The sequence below is a fragment of the Macaca fascicularis genome, chromosome 1 (genome assembly GCF_037993035.2).
Source record: "Macaca fascicularis isolate 582-1 chromosome 1, T2T-MFA8v1.1".
Classification (NCBI taxonomy): Eukaryota; Metazoa; Chordata; class Mammalia; order Primates; family Cercopithecidae; genus Macaca; species Macaca fascicularis.
The window spans coordinates 166,503,402-166,517,348 of record NC_088375.1 but is presented as its reverse complement, the minus strand read 5'-3'; the positions used below and the strand labels follow the sequence as shown (position 1 = coordinate 166,517,348).

The 13,947-nt window shown below is 43.9% G+C and overlaps 1 protein-coding gene and 1 pseudogene across 6 annotated transcripts in view; both read right to left on the bottom strand.

Annotated features, from left to right (window-relative positions):
* WLS (Wnt ligand secretion mediator) overlaps nucleotides 1-13,947 on the bottom strand; it is a 135,574-nt gene that overhangs the window by 57,203 nt on the left and 64,424 nt on the right. For all 6 annotated transcript variants that reach the window (XM_045369090.1, XM_074004106.1, XM_015434262.3 and 3 more), the window contains 2 exons: nucleotides 4,340-4,464; nucleotides 30-191 (listed from right to left, as the gene is read on the bottom strand). In XM_045369090.1, coding sequence (XP_045225025.1) covers nucleotides 30-191; nucleotides 4,340-4,464 — 287 coding nt within the window. The remainder of the gene's footprint in view (nucleotides 1-29; nucleotides 192-4,339; nucleotides 4,465-13,947) is intronic.
* LOC123572814 (C-terminal-binding protein 2 pseudogene) lies at nucleotides 6,839-8,318 on the bottom strand (annotated as a pseudogene).

Genomic DNA, 13,947 nt, shown 5'->3' with positions numbered 1-13,947 from the left:
ACATGCCAAGATCAATTACATTCACTTACCACCAACCGGATATCCTTTATCTCCCCAATTCCCACATTGATTTTCTTCTTCTCATTCACAGGCAGCCGGATGTTTAAAAGGTAAAACTTATGGGCCACCGACCCAATTTCCATGAAAGGAAGGACATCACATTCATAGTAACGGCCCTCATGCTCTGGGGTCTGGAAGAAGAGCAGAGGGTTTGAGGCAGGGTCACTATTTCCAATAGACTGGCTCTGAATTCTGTTACCCTGGACCCATAACACCAATTTTAAACAGCTAATGCTTAAAGGTACACCTTAGAGGTACAGAGCAACAAGGCATACTGGAGGCATGGTGTCCACCCAGCCATCCCAACCTAAAAACAAACAAACAACAACAACAGCAGCAGCCATATTCAAGGTAGAACCAGACATTTTAGGTAGAAAGCAGAGACACCTTCCTTCTATCTCCTAACACCATTCTCGGCTGTTTCATCTTCATTAGAACCTCACATCTTACTAATCTTGTCTGCGAGGGCTACAACGGTTTTTATCGGCAGTGTGTCGTCAGGGACCTCTAAGGCTCTGTGGAACAGTCAGCTTCTTAAACGTTCAGGTGGAAGCTCCTGCTGAATCATTACACTCTTTAAGGACAGCTAATTATTCTTCTGATTTTGGCCTGAGGGAGAAGCTAGAAGCAGCTGAAAATATCTTCTTTTTATTCACTTGCCAGGAAAAAAAAAAGACACGAGGAGCCCTTGGTATTTAGGGAAGGTTGAAACAGAAGAAACAAAGGTAATAATAAGATTAGTGGCCAGAGATAACCACTCAGAATTTTCTGCCTCCAGTGCTTCCTAACAGTCCAAGATGGCAGAAGGGAATAGACATTTTAATGAAATGAAGATTTAGCCCAGTGTCTAGGAAAGCCTCTTGGACTTCGTGCCAAACAATTTAAGAGATACTGCCCAGAGCACGGTGGAGAGAAATCGGACAGTAGGGACACAGCTTTTTTTTGAAAACTAAATTCTGCTCCACCTCACCAGGACTCCCAGCTATGTGTACCTGCTGAGGGGTGGGGGCCAGGGGTAAATATGAGCATGTAGAGGAATGAGCTTCAGCAGGCTGGGACTTTTCCCTGATACAGAAGATAAGAGTTTACCATCAATGTTGGGTTTCTACGTCAGCTTCAATGTTTACTTGGTACCTCCTGATCAAGTTATAGGGGAGATCTAATTTGTCATCCCTAAGCCTGAATTCACAAGCCCTCCAAAATTTGTCATAAATCTTCAGAGCAAAGATCCACTGAAGAAATGAGAAGAAAGAAGATAACAAGGAGTCTATAGTCTAAGAGTGTGTAGGAAGGGGCTCTGACCCTGAGATCTTGGCTGGTGGGGAGGGTTCCTTACTGAACAGTCAGAGCTTAGAGTGCAGTAAACAGACCTTTGTACAGAGACAGAGACACACATGGCAAGGTGGAGGTGGGGAGGTGCTTTTAACCCCTCTTCCCCACCACGGCACACATTACCGATCAGTTGTCAACAGTTTTTATCCCTAAGGTGTGAGCGGCTCTTCTCAGACACACCAGTTGATTAGAGTTGGCATGGTTGATCTTTAAAAACTCTTCTGTAGAAAGAATGCTGCTGCTTTTTCAAACCTCAGCTGCAGGTCGGATGATTCTTCCTATACAGATCGTCTTTTTCTCCCCTCCACTCCTTTCTCTCTTACACTTTCAAATCAGGGAGGATGGGGGCTTTGCAGGTACTACTGAAAATTCACTACAGGCTCTAATTCTCCCTCAGATTAAGTTGCAGTGAGGAGGCTGATTATCCTCTGTGGTAACAGCAAGAGGACATTTTCTGATTTGTTTCCAGTTAGGGCCTTATTTTATTTATGGAAATTGAGAATTTGAGGGGGGAAGGGAATAAAACCTACTTAGTCTAATACCATCTGGTGTGTGTCTCGCCCAGGGTCCCAAAAGTAGCAGAATTGGGAGAAGGACATGGGCCCTGCCCAAAGGCAGGCGTTGTGCTGTGATAAAGACTTGAACTCCAGGCCAGGAGGCTCTGATTCTAGTCCTGACCATGTTCCTTGCTGGGTACCTTGGGTCACCCTGCCTCATTTGGCCTCAGTTTCTTCCTAAGTGAGAAAGGTAAGTAAGATGATCTCCAGGGTCACTTCTAATCCCCCATGATGGGTCTCTGGGTGTCCCACACTTCCCTGTCACTACAGAGTGAGTAACATGGCCACCCATGACACAAATTTACCTAAGTTCAAATGAAAAGAGACACATTGGCATCTGGGACACTGATTCAACCTTCCTGTCTCGGAGACAAACTCGTTGTATCCTGGTAGAGACTTTCCTTCAAGCACTGAAGTATTTAGGGCATTTAAGAAGGAAGATTCCTCTCTCTCTCCTTCCTTTCCCCCACCCCCAGTTCTCCCCCAACTCCAGCATGAGACTGGCTAATTAGGACAAATTACAGCAGGTGGCAACTTGACTTTTTTTTTTTCAACTTCACAATCCACCGGGGACTGAAAAGCTTTAAAGCAATTTCTCATTTAATCTTGAGAGTCAAGACTAAATTTCACTGCAATCAAAAAGCAGAGACTTGATGATTCATTTCCTTCGCACCTTTCAAGGTTTAATATCTTTCTTGCAAGGGATCAACACATCCTAAAGATAATTAAGCAACCGTCATTAAGAAGCAGTTGCAGGCAAACACCCTTCCCCCTCACACTACTCAGTGCCCTCCAAGTGTATAAATAAGAGAAATGACTTTTCCCTTTTCTAAGGATACAATTCTGCATCCAAAAGCCATCTAGCTTAGATGTTCAACCAGTGTTTCAAAGATGCAGTCAACTTGCAGAGACAGCTAGAAAGATTTTTAATTAATTTTCTCCGTTGCATGCAAAGATCTGAAAATGTTAGCTATTCCTCCCTCCTGCTTCCTCTAGTTTCTGTCTATCACTCATTTCTACCTACAAATGGCTTTCTCTGGAGGACAGCCCTGTGGAAATTGAGATATGAAATCCCCCATGATGGGTCTCTGGGTGTCCCACACTTCCCTGTCACTATGGAGTGAGTAACATGGTCACCCATGACACAAATTTACGGAAGTTCAAAGGAAAAGAGACACATTGGCATCTGGGACACTGGCTCAACCTTCCTGTCTCGGAGACAAATTCGTTGTATCCTGGTAGAGACTTTTCTTCAAGCACTAAAGTCCTGCCTCTGCCAGTATTTAGGGCATTTAAGAAGGAAGATTCCTCTCTCTCTCCTTCCTTTCCCCCACCCCCAGTTTAGCATTCAGCAGAGGGTCTAGGGCAGTGGCTCTCAAACTTCATTGAGTTTAAGGTAATAAACTGAAGGACTGTTAAAACATAGATTCCTTGCTCCTATCCCCTGAGACATTGACTTAATAGGTTTTGGGTGTGCCCTGGGAATCTGCCTTTCCTAAAACCTCTCAGGTGATGGTGCCACTGTTGGTCCTCAGAACACACTGTAGCTTTGTTCTAGGAAACCTGGGGGAGTGAGATTCCCCTAGTGCTTCAGAAAAACACTGCAACAGGTCCTTAGGTTTGCCCATGGAGGGCCTTAGTTTATACATTTTCTCCTAGTGGCCCATCTGGTTAATATCCACTTTGACTCTCAGATATGTCCCAGACAAGATGTTAAAGTATAAGGTCATCCTGCCTACGTTCATTGTATCATCTAGTCCAGGGGTGTCCAATCTTTTGGTTTCCCTGGGCCACACCGGAAGGAGGAGAATTGTCCTGAGCCACACATAAAATACACTAACAATAGCTGATGAGCTAAAAAAAAAAATCAAAAAAAGATCTTACAAAGTTTTAAGAAAGTTAGTGAATTTGCACTGGGCCACATTCAAAGCCGTCCTGGGCTACCTGCGGTCCACAGGCAGCGGGTTGGACAAGCTTGATCTAGTCCTTAAAAAGACTCCCAAGGTAGGTACTCTTATCTCATCTCACAGAAGAAAAACTGAAGCTCAGACAGATTATGTAAGCTTACCTGAGGTCACACCGTCAGCGATAAAACCACCCAATCTTTCTCCTCTTTAGGAAAACAATGGCTAAAGCTGGGGCAAGGTACTCAGAGGCTTCAACCTCATGTTTTTACTATTTCACAGGAAATCTTAACAGTAATAGGCAAAAGCAAAGTTAGGAAAGACCCATGGTAGGAGAGAAGAGGAAAGAAAATGCTCCGCAGAACAGGTATTACCAAAGCTGTCCTCATGCGAAGAAGGGACACACCTAGGAAAAGTAAACAAATCTTTCCACATACCTGAGAAGCAGATAAAAACTCTGTTGGCTTAGACAGCAAGGGCTCATACCTTGGGAGACGTGAAGGTGCATTTGAGTTTCCGTGGTACTCTCTCATGGGCCATTTCAGTCCACTCAGCAAAGGCATCATCGCGGTAAGCCAGGGAAACGTCCATGGAAACTTCTGCATTTTCTCCTGCAAGAGAAAGGAGGCACGTTTCAGAAATGGCTTTTGGAAGATATTTTAGAAACAGCTCAAAAAGTTCTTACAGGCTTTGCCATGGAAATCAGCAAGACAAAAGAGAAATATTAATTTCTATCAAACTCAGAAGACTTAGAAGTCATAGGAGGAAAGTCTAAGCCAAATGCTGGGTGGCCTCTCATGTCCACTCTGCCAGAGTCCAGAGCCTCCATTTAAACTCTTCCAGAGACAGGGGCCTCACTCCCTCTGAGGGAGCGCAAATAGTCAGACCTCATCCTCCCGTAACTTGTACCACAGGTCCTAGGTCTGCCTGTAGAAGCCACATGGAAGGTGAGGTCCTTCCTTCTTCCATAAAAAGTGCCTTATGTTCTTGAAAACCATACCAGATCTGCCTGCATTTTCTTTCCTCTCTGACAAACATGACCAAGTTTTTCAACCACCCCTCAGACATGTCCCTCTGGGGCTCTTCTCTGGTCACATTCTGTCTGAAAACATCCTTCTCAAACTTATTCCCGAAAGTTCTCAAATATAGGATCTGCTACTTCTCCAAGAGTCAAAATCCCTTCATATTGTGGATGAAGTTAATGTAAAAGGCAAAGTATTTTTCCAAAATTAAAGACTTATACACAGATAGGAATATAATAATACATAATTGCACAAATGAGTGTTCACACATACTTCCATAACAGTAGGACTGGACCACAAATGAGTTAAACTCACCACAGAACTCATTAAGGAGATGAGATTAATAAAACATTGCACCTATTAATTTTGTCTGTTTTATACTATGATGAGCAAGTTCAAGAGCAGAGAAGTCTTTTTTTTTTGTATAAAGGTTTAATTCTATTTAAAAAGAAGATTCATTAAATCAACTTCAAGTTCTTAACTCATGGGACTATTTTGCCACACTTCTTGGTAAATATCATTTTGTTAGGTTATTGGCAAAACAGTTTCAAGGTTCACTTCCCTCCCTTGAACCAGGTCCAGGTCATTTTGCTTTGGGGTAAATTAAAATCAGAACTCTACAAGTTGAGCAACTTTGTTTTTTTTTTTGAATTGATTTAGCTCTAACCCACCATTACATCTTAAGGATGGCATGACTTGATAATGATGGACTTGTGTGAAGTTTTGATTTTTCAATTAAACTTTGTATCACATGAAGTAATTGTCAGCGTTCTTGAGTCTGGTTATGGAACAGGCAGATAGAATCCTATCAGTAACAAGAGTTGGAAATTGGCTAATTGACAATGCAGTTGCCTTAAACATCTCAAGTAGAGAACTTTCACGTTAGTGAGATGTGCCTGAATTTCGGAACTTAACAAATTTTAATTACTTTTTATTGAAAACTGTACTGAACACCAAATGTCCACCTTTACAATAAACAAATACAGTAATGGTAACTCACACTAAAACAAAACATACTTCTGATAGCCATTATTTTTCTGTTTGGGACAATTTTAAAGTTTTCCTTTGTCACAAAAACAGGAATGCACCTAAACAAAGCTCAAAATAGGCCATCTTTTAAAACAAAAAGGCAATGAGTCACAAAAGACTATGAATAGAACATGTAACTATTTTGATACAAATCTGATAGGATTTGTTAAAATCAGTCACATCTAATACATCTGAAGTGTTGTTGTATAAAATATCATGTGAAGAAAAGAAGACTTTATCAATGTCTAAAAAAGTGGGTTTGTTCATAGACAATCTGACAAGCTACCAGAAAAATGTTTCCTGAGACATAAGGAAATGCAACATTATTCTTCTTGAACCCTTTTAGCTCAAGACTTTCTACTCAATAAAATAGCAGAGCATCTGAAACTGAGAAAATATATTTGAGTACAAACAGCTTGTGAAACTTAATACTTTTTTTTTTTTTTTTTGCATCATCAGAGGGTTTTACTGAACTTACAACCAACCTGCCTACTCAGTATGCAGTTCAGATGTGAGAGACGCTTCTCTGTACGGGAGCCTGTACTGTCTTCAATCCTATGCGTGCAGGTGTCTATCACAGGCAAACAGTTTTTTCCCCATTTTGTAGTAATGTGATTTTCCTATTAGCAAAAAGAGGTCACCAGCCCCTGTAGACTTAACGGACTCATCACAGAATGGGGATTTCCTCTTAATATTTTTTATTTTGTTGTGTGAACTCTTGATGCAACATTGTAGAGCGGGGTGTTCAGGACCTGCTGTGCCCAAGGGACTGATAAAGGAAAAAGCTCTATTTATTCTTTGTGATTTGATACACAGATGAAAAACTTAACACACAATAACAGAAGTTGGTCGTTAATAAATCACATCCTAGTCTTTTAGCACTTCCATAAGCAGACAGCATCTTCAGTTTGTAGCTCTTGTAGTTTTAACACCGCAACATCAATGATGTATATGTCCAAAATCAGTTACAAAGACCGTAAGATTCTTTCTCTCTTAGTTCATCTATTTTTCACTGTCTCTTGGTCCCAAGTGTATCTGAATGATTACCTTCTGGCATTCTCTGCTATTGCTCGTTGGGGTGCTCTCGATTGTCCCCGTGTTTTGTGGGCTGGTTGGGAGAGGGCGCTTGGGAAGGATGTGCCACTGTCAGGAGGTTGTGAGTCACTGGGATGCCTCCAGGGATGATCCCTTCCATGGCTGCAGGAAGTCCTCCTGGAGCCACTCCCACAATGCCTGGAGGATATCTGTATGTGGCACCATCGAGTTCAGGATGAATTGCTTGCTGGTCTATTACTGACCAAGGCGCTGATGTGACAAAGAATTCATTGTTCAGTTTCTTAAGCTTTCTGGGATGCGACCTGTGACGGCTCAACGGATCTCTGTGGCAGCTGCCTCCCTCATCTCCAGTGACGCCTGCTCGCTGTACCAGGCAGTGTGAGGAGTGCAGAGGGGATTCGGTGCATCTTTCAACGGACCCTGAGCAAAGCTAAAGGGCTCCGACTCATGCACGTCGAGGGCTGCCCCTCGTATCCTGCCATCCTTGAGGGTTTGTGCTAAGGCTTTCTCGTCCACCAGGTCACCACGGGCTGCATTCACAAGGAATGCTCCCTGCCTCATCTGCTTTATGGTAAAGTCATTGATGAGGTGGTGGTTATGTTCGTTGAGATTGCAATGCAAGGAGACCCAGCCACTCCGATACAGCAAATCCTGGAGGGTGTAGACCCTTTGCACGCCCAGGGACTGCTGGATCCCATCCTGCAAGTAGAGGTCATAAAATATGACGCTGAATCCAAAGGCCTTGGCTCGAACTGCAACTACCTGCCCGGTGCAACCAAAGCTCATGAGGCCCAGCGTCTCCCCACGGATGTGTGCCGCTCCTGAGGCCACCTCGTGGATCTGCTCCATGCTCTGAACCCGCGTGCCTTCCTGCAATGCCTGGTACAGCCACGTGTTCCTCCGGTACAGATTGAGGATATAGCAGATGGTAAAGTCCGCTGTCTCTTCCACGGTTGCAGACGGGTTGTTACACACAGCAATTCCGAACTCGCCGGCAGCCTTGATGTCCACGTTATCATAGCCACTGCCTATCCGCAGGATCACTCTCAGAGCCTTGAACTTTCCCAGGTCCTCCCTGGTGAGGGTGATGGTGTGGTACATCTTGACACCTACGGCTTCATTTAGAACCTTCTCGTGGATTTCCTGCGTGGACTGCACATGCTTCAAGATGGGCATCTCCACAGTGCAGTCGCGGCCATCCAGCAGTGCCACCAGGGGGCGGGGGTGCAGGGGGTCCTTCATGATCTGGGGGCGGATACCTTCACAAATTCTGTCCAATCACTGTCTCTTGACTTTGTGCTTATCCACAAGGGACCATTCTTTATGGAACCTTGCAACTCTCAGATTAAAAAAAAAAAAAAAAAGCAGTTTTTTGCTTTTTGCAAAGCAGTCCTCTAAGAACTTAGGGGAACTCGCAGGAGTCTGCATGCATGACGCCACTATGAACCCAATATAAATCTGTCCACAAACTCTAGTTCACACGATGGGCTGTCTGTCTTTTTAAGAGAATAGTTTCATTGGTTCAAAGCCATTTAAGGTGATGAAACCCTCCTCCCGGAAGGTCAGCGTCCACAGCGAAAGGCGCCCTGGAGGCGGCGGCGGCTCCCACCCCTCCCATTCCACCCGGGGCTGCGGCTGTGCGGCCCCCGCTCAGCACGGCACGGCTCCCGGTTCGGTTCCTCGCTACTCGGGTCGCCGCTGGCTCCTCTGGGCTGCTCCTGAGCCACCTTAAAATGACACACGCACATAGGGACACACGCACAAAAACTTAATCTCTCCAGTTCCCCGTTCCTCCCCCTCCCGCCCTCCCCACCCTCCTTCCGCTCCCCTCCCCCCGCCCCACTCTACTCCTCCAGAGAAGTCTTAATGAGGGGAAAAAAAAAAAAAGCACAAATCACATTTCCAAAATGACTGGAGATCCATCCACCACTAGGGTTATGAAAATGGGCACAATTTTAGGCTCTGGCTATTCAGCCTTGAAGAAGTCTCAGTATCCAAGCACGTGAGTTTGCTCATCTAAGTAATACCCACCTCCTCCAGGGCTGCAACAAGGATTGAGTCAAGTTAGTGAAAGCACTGCATGCTGCCTAGTATGCAGTAGGTGCTTAATAAAAGTTTACTAAACCTGAACACATACAAGTCACAAGGGAAACAGATAGGAATAACTGCCCTCTGAAAAGCAGGGCTTTTCTATCCACTGGTCTACAGTGGCTTAAAGCTGACATGGCAGCATGGCAGATCCCTGGTTCTCAGAAGAAATCTAGGAAAAGGAAGAGATGATCTATGGAAGAAGGAATTTGAGGCCATTCTGATATAGAGGAAACCCTCGATGAACATCAATACCCACTATTCTATTATTCCTATTTTTATCCTCAGTTAAACATGGTGAATTGGCCACTGTGTTTTCCTCCTGAAATTCCACAAAATAAAGACAAAGACAGTAAAAAGAAAAGCAAAAGATATTAAATCACAGGGGGAAAAAACTAACTGTAGACACATGAGCAGACTAGAGATTTCAATTTTTTTTTTTTTTTTTTTTTTTAAAGACAGAGTTTTGCTCTTGTTACCCAGGCTGGAGTGCAATGGCATGATCTCGGCTCATCGCAACCTCTGCCTCCCAGGTTCAAGCAATCCTCCTGACTCAGTCTCCCCAGTAGCTGGGATAACAGGCGTGCACCACTATGCCTGTCTAATTTTGTATTTTTAGCAGAGTCAGGGTTTCTCCATGTTGGTCAGGCTGGTCTTGAACTCCTGACCTCGGGTGATCCACCTGCCTCAGCCTCCCAAAGTGTTGGGATTATAGGCGTGAGCCATTGTGCCTGGCCTCAAAATGTTTTAAAAAGATAAAAAATACATGAAATAGAGTTTCCTGGCAGCCACAGCCTACACTCCTATAGAGGGGATATTCTAGAAAAGTGAGCCAATATGTCTGCAGGAACCTGAAGCCACTCAGAATTTGAAAGCACCAGGGGTTGCACAAGGCAGAACAAAGCATGGCACTGACAATGAGGTGACTGGTCAAAGTCTGCACACAAAACGGCTGGACCTCAGTTCCCCCACATCTTCCCATCTTTGCATAATCCAAGGAGAGACTTTGGACTTGAGGACACCAGGGGAATACATAGACCCAGGGCTGGAGGTAGAGAAGAGCAAGGGTCTGTAGAAAAAATTGTGCCACTCCCAGGTTGACAGAAACCATGCTCAGAGTTGGTATCTCCCCTTGGTCAGGGACCAAGCTGGCTACAACTTCTCCCCACTTAGTAGCCTCAGTGGTCAACAGAAAGAATCTGTCAGAGCTCCCATGGGGTCAAATCTTAGGCAATAAAGTACATCATACTTCTAACGCTGGAAGTAGGAATTGGGACTTTCAACTGTATTGAAAAGGGTGCTTGGAGAAACACAAGAGTATAAATATGAAAAGCTGTAAAAAATGTTATCAGCTCACACACAGGTTACAAATAACTCACAGGTTGTTCTCCTTGGAGCCGCAGGGTTCAGAGCAACACTGGCCTTAGACACAGGCAAGAGGGGTCTTTGAAGTTTGGGCCCACTCTGTCAACTGTTCCCTTCTTTATAGGACAAGAAACTCCCAAGTGAAGGGGATATGTATACCCAGAGTCTCCCTCACTTCTAGACCATGCTCCGAGATGTCAGACCCCAGAACATTCTGCCTAGACAGCTCTGAACTCTTATCTTACTTCCAAGGTCTGTGTGGCCTCTTTCCAGGTCTGGCTTCCCAAGAAGAACTAGACAATCACTTGTGTACTCTTTCTTGGATGGTCGGGCGGGTGGGAGTGAAAAGGCTGCTATTTGTTGGAAGATAGGAACAGAGCTTGAACTTGGAGATTAGGGTGTCCATGTACAAGCATGCAAGGCCCCTCTCTTTATGGGATGGAGCCAGAGGTGGGGAGAAAAGGGTGTAGGGGCCCACGCTTCCTGGCCAGTCATATTTTGGCACAGAATTCCAAGTCATCCATGAATCCTCAATTCAAACCTGGCCATCCGGTTCATTATGCAGGTAACTCATCATCAGAGGATGCAACATACTTGGTTTAACAGTTTGCTGGCCTGATTTATCACTTCTAAATATTTAGACACATGATAGGCATGTCTTCATTCATACTGTTTCCCCGAGCCAGACAAATGTTTGGGGTGGGCCTGGTTCAGAGCAGGTGCCTCAGAGAGACAAGGCTAGATAGGATTGCTTCCTTGCCTGGTCCCAGCTTCAACAGTTATTCTAATCTGTTGAGGATCCTCAAAGGAAAAACCATTTTAAAATATGCGGTTTAAAATGAAAATTGCACACAGTATTTTAATGTACAATTACTCCATATTAAGCTCCCGTGGTTTCTGTGCTTTAAATTACCTCATTTAATGTTCTCAACAATTCCACGAAGTGGACATGAATATTTTCTTTTAATTAATGAGTAAAGTGATGTCCTCAGATCTTAAGGAACTTGTATAAAGTCATCGAAATTGCCTTAAAATAAAATTACTTTTTTTTTTTGTATTGCTTAAAGAAAACTGGCTAACTTGTGATAAAAGAAGCCCCTCAAAGCAGTCACACAATATGAATATGTTAAGTCTTTAATAAGAGCAACAGCTGTCCTTCAGCAGAGACTAACATGCACCAGCCTTCTTCAGGCCTCACATCCATCCTGGGAGGAAGACGTTATATAAATTGCCCAAGAATATATGGCTAGTATAGAGCAGAGCTTCAGTCTGGATCACATGAGGGTCCCACTGCACTCTACTACCTTTGTTGGTGAAAACAAACAAACACACTAGAATTCAAAAGAAACTAACAAGCATACTTGGTCAAAGAGCCACTCAACACAAACTAAACACCTTTCCAGCTTTTTACAGGAGAGAAACAGGGAGTGTTCCTGGGAGGCTGCAAGTATGGCTCATAAGAATGTCTGGAATTCACTAATCTAAGCTTTCTAAAGCCATCTGTTATTGGTTGTTAAAATTATAGCATGTTCTGCCATCTCCTCACGTTATCATCTCCTTACTTCCTGTGCAATATGAAGCAGAGGTGTTATTCCTGTTTATGAGGTGAAGATGCCAAAACTCAGAAATCCCTACCCTAGAAATACCAGATTCAGGACCCTACAGCTTCATAGCCTGTAGTCTCATAGCATTCTGCCATCTTTTATGATGTACATAAAAAATAGAAACCACAGGGAGAATGGCCCGTTCAAGTGACCTTTACTAGACGGTGATATCACTCCCCACCCCCAGACAGATAGCACACATGAGGTAGCACAGGTCAATCTTAGCAGACCTGGTTCCTTACCTGTTAGCATAGGACTTAATGCCTAGAATTTCATGATTATTACACTAGTTACTGCATGAAAAATGCTTAAGACAGAGCAGAAAGCATGAAGGGTAAGGTATGTTGTTGACATTTTATTAGAGAAGTGAAACTCTTATACTTCTCCTTAATTCAAAATAATTACCAGGTTTCAGGAACATGGAGCTTCCCACTATGAATCCCTAATCCAAACCTAGATCACAAAACCCAGAAACAAGAAAGCACTAGACAGAGGAACACAGTAAAACTGCAAAGCTGGTTACCTGAATTGTTTTCTCTTCTGCCTCCAATGGACTTGGAAATAAAGTTCAGCATTAATGATGATGTTGCATTTAATAAAACACTGGTTTCATGACTCCTGGGATACTGCGTGGGCAATACTTCCCCTCCCCCCTCCTGAGATAATGAAGGTGAAGAATCCAATTTGAACTCCCTGGGAGAATGGCAGGAAGGCTAAGCAACATTTGGCACTGGAGAACCTTCCCTATAAAACAAGGACACTGGTTATACCAGTTTCATGGGGGTACAGTTGTAAGGTATCAGCATAGGGCATTTACAGATTTGAAATCCATGGTTTTCCATACCTATACTATATGAGCAGCCTTGGTATAGAAGCCCATAGGTCCTATGGGCTAGCCAAGCTTCACATTTCTCAAATAGCTTTGGAGACATATTTTGGCTGGGTGGAGAATTCATTCAGAGGAGGAAGGGAAGCGTGGAAAGGCACTGTCATTTGTTACACTTACTATTTCCATCCTGTTATGGGGGCAGTCTCCCCTATGCTCCAGGGTTCCTTCCATGGGAGCAGACCTAGACTGCAAAGTGTGGCTATAGACGGAAAGATCATGCCTTTCCATATTGGGAAGCATCAACTAATTGTATCCTTACAAAGTCTCTCTATACCAGTGATACTGCCCTGCCCTGCTTGAGAAAAGCAAAACCAATCCGTTTTCCTGCAGGGAAGTGGAAAGTCAGAGAGGAAAGCAAGTCCCTTCTATAAGCCAGAAATGGTGGGAGGCGCTGGAAATTGCTAGGAAAGAGGTCTAGTATCCCCAAGAAATCTAGGGCAGCTGCTTAATGTAAGAATGGTCCCTGGGGTGGGAATGTGGGGAGAAGGAGAAGCAATGAAAGGCCACTAGAACCTTAATTGAGGAAGACATCAGAATGCTTCTCACCTATGCTCTACACCTTCTACATCTGAAACAGGTATTTACCAGCCAGGATAGTACAAAGTGTATAAATTGGGCACCAAATGCATATGATTTTGAATTCTCCTTTTATGACTTCCCACCTGAACAACCTTAAATAAGTCTCAGTTTTCACCTTTGCAGCATGGAAACAGTGGGAACTACTCCCTAAGGCTGCTGGCGAATACCAGTTCCCTCTCCATCTTGTCCCAGGGTGGCTGGGTTATATTGTTGACCTATTAACTGGAATAAAAGGGGAAAAAGGAGAGGACAAGATATATTAGAGGAAATCAAGAATGATTTTATGGTTGTCAAAAGCTTTTAAGGTTCCTAGAGACACTTTGACTTTCCTGGGCCTTTGCCTTGGGAAAAAAAATTAAAGAGGTTTCAAAGCTCGTGTGCATTCCCACATTACATAGGGGAGCTGCCAGTCACCAGAGTTTGTTTGGGTAACCTCAGAAAGAGGCCACCGAGATGAATCTC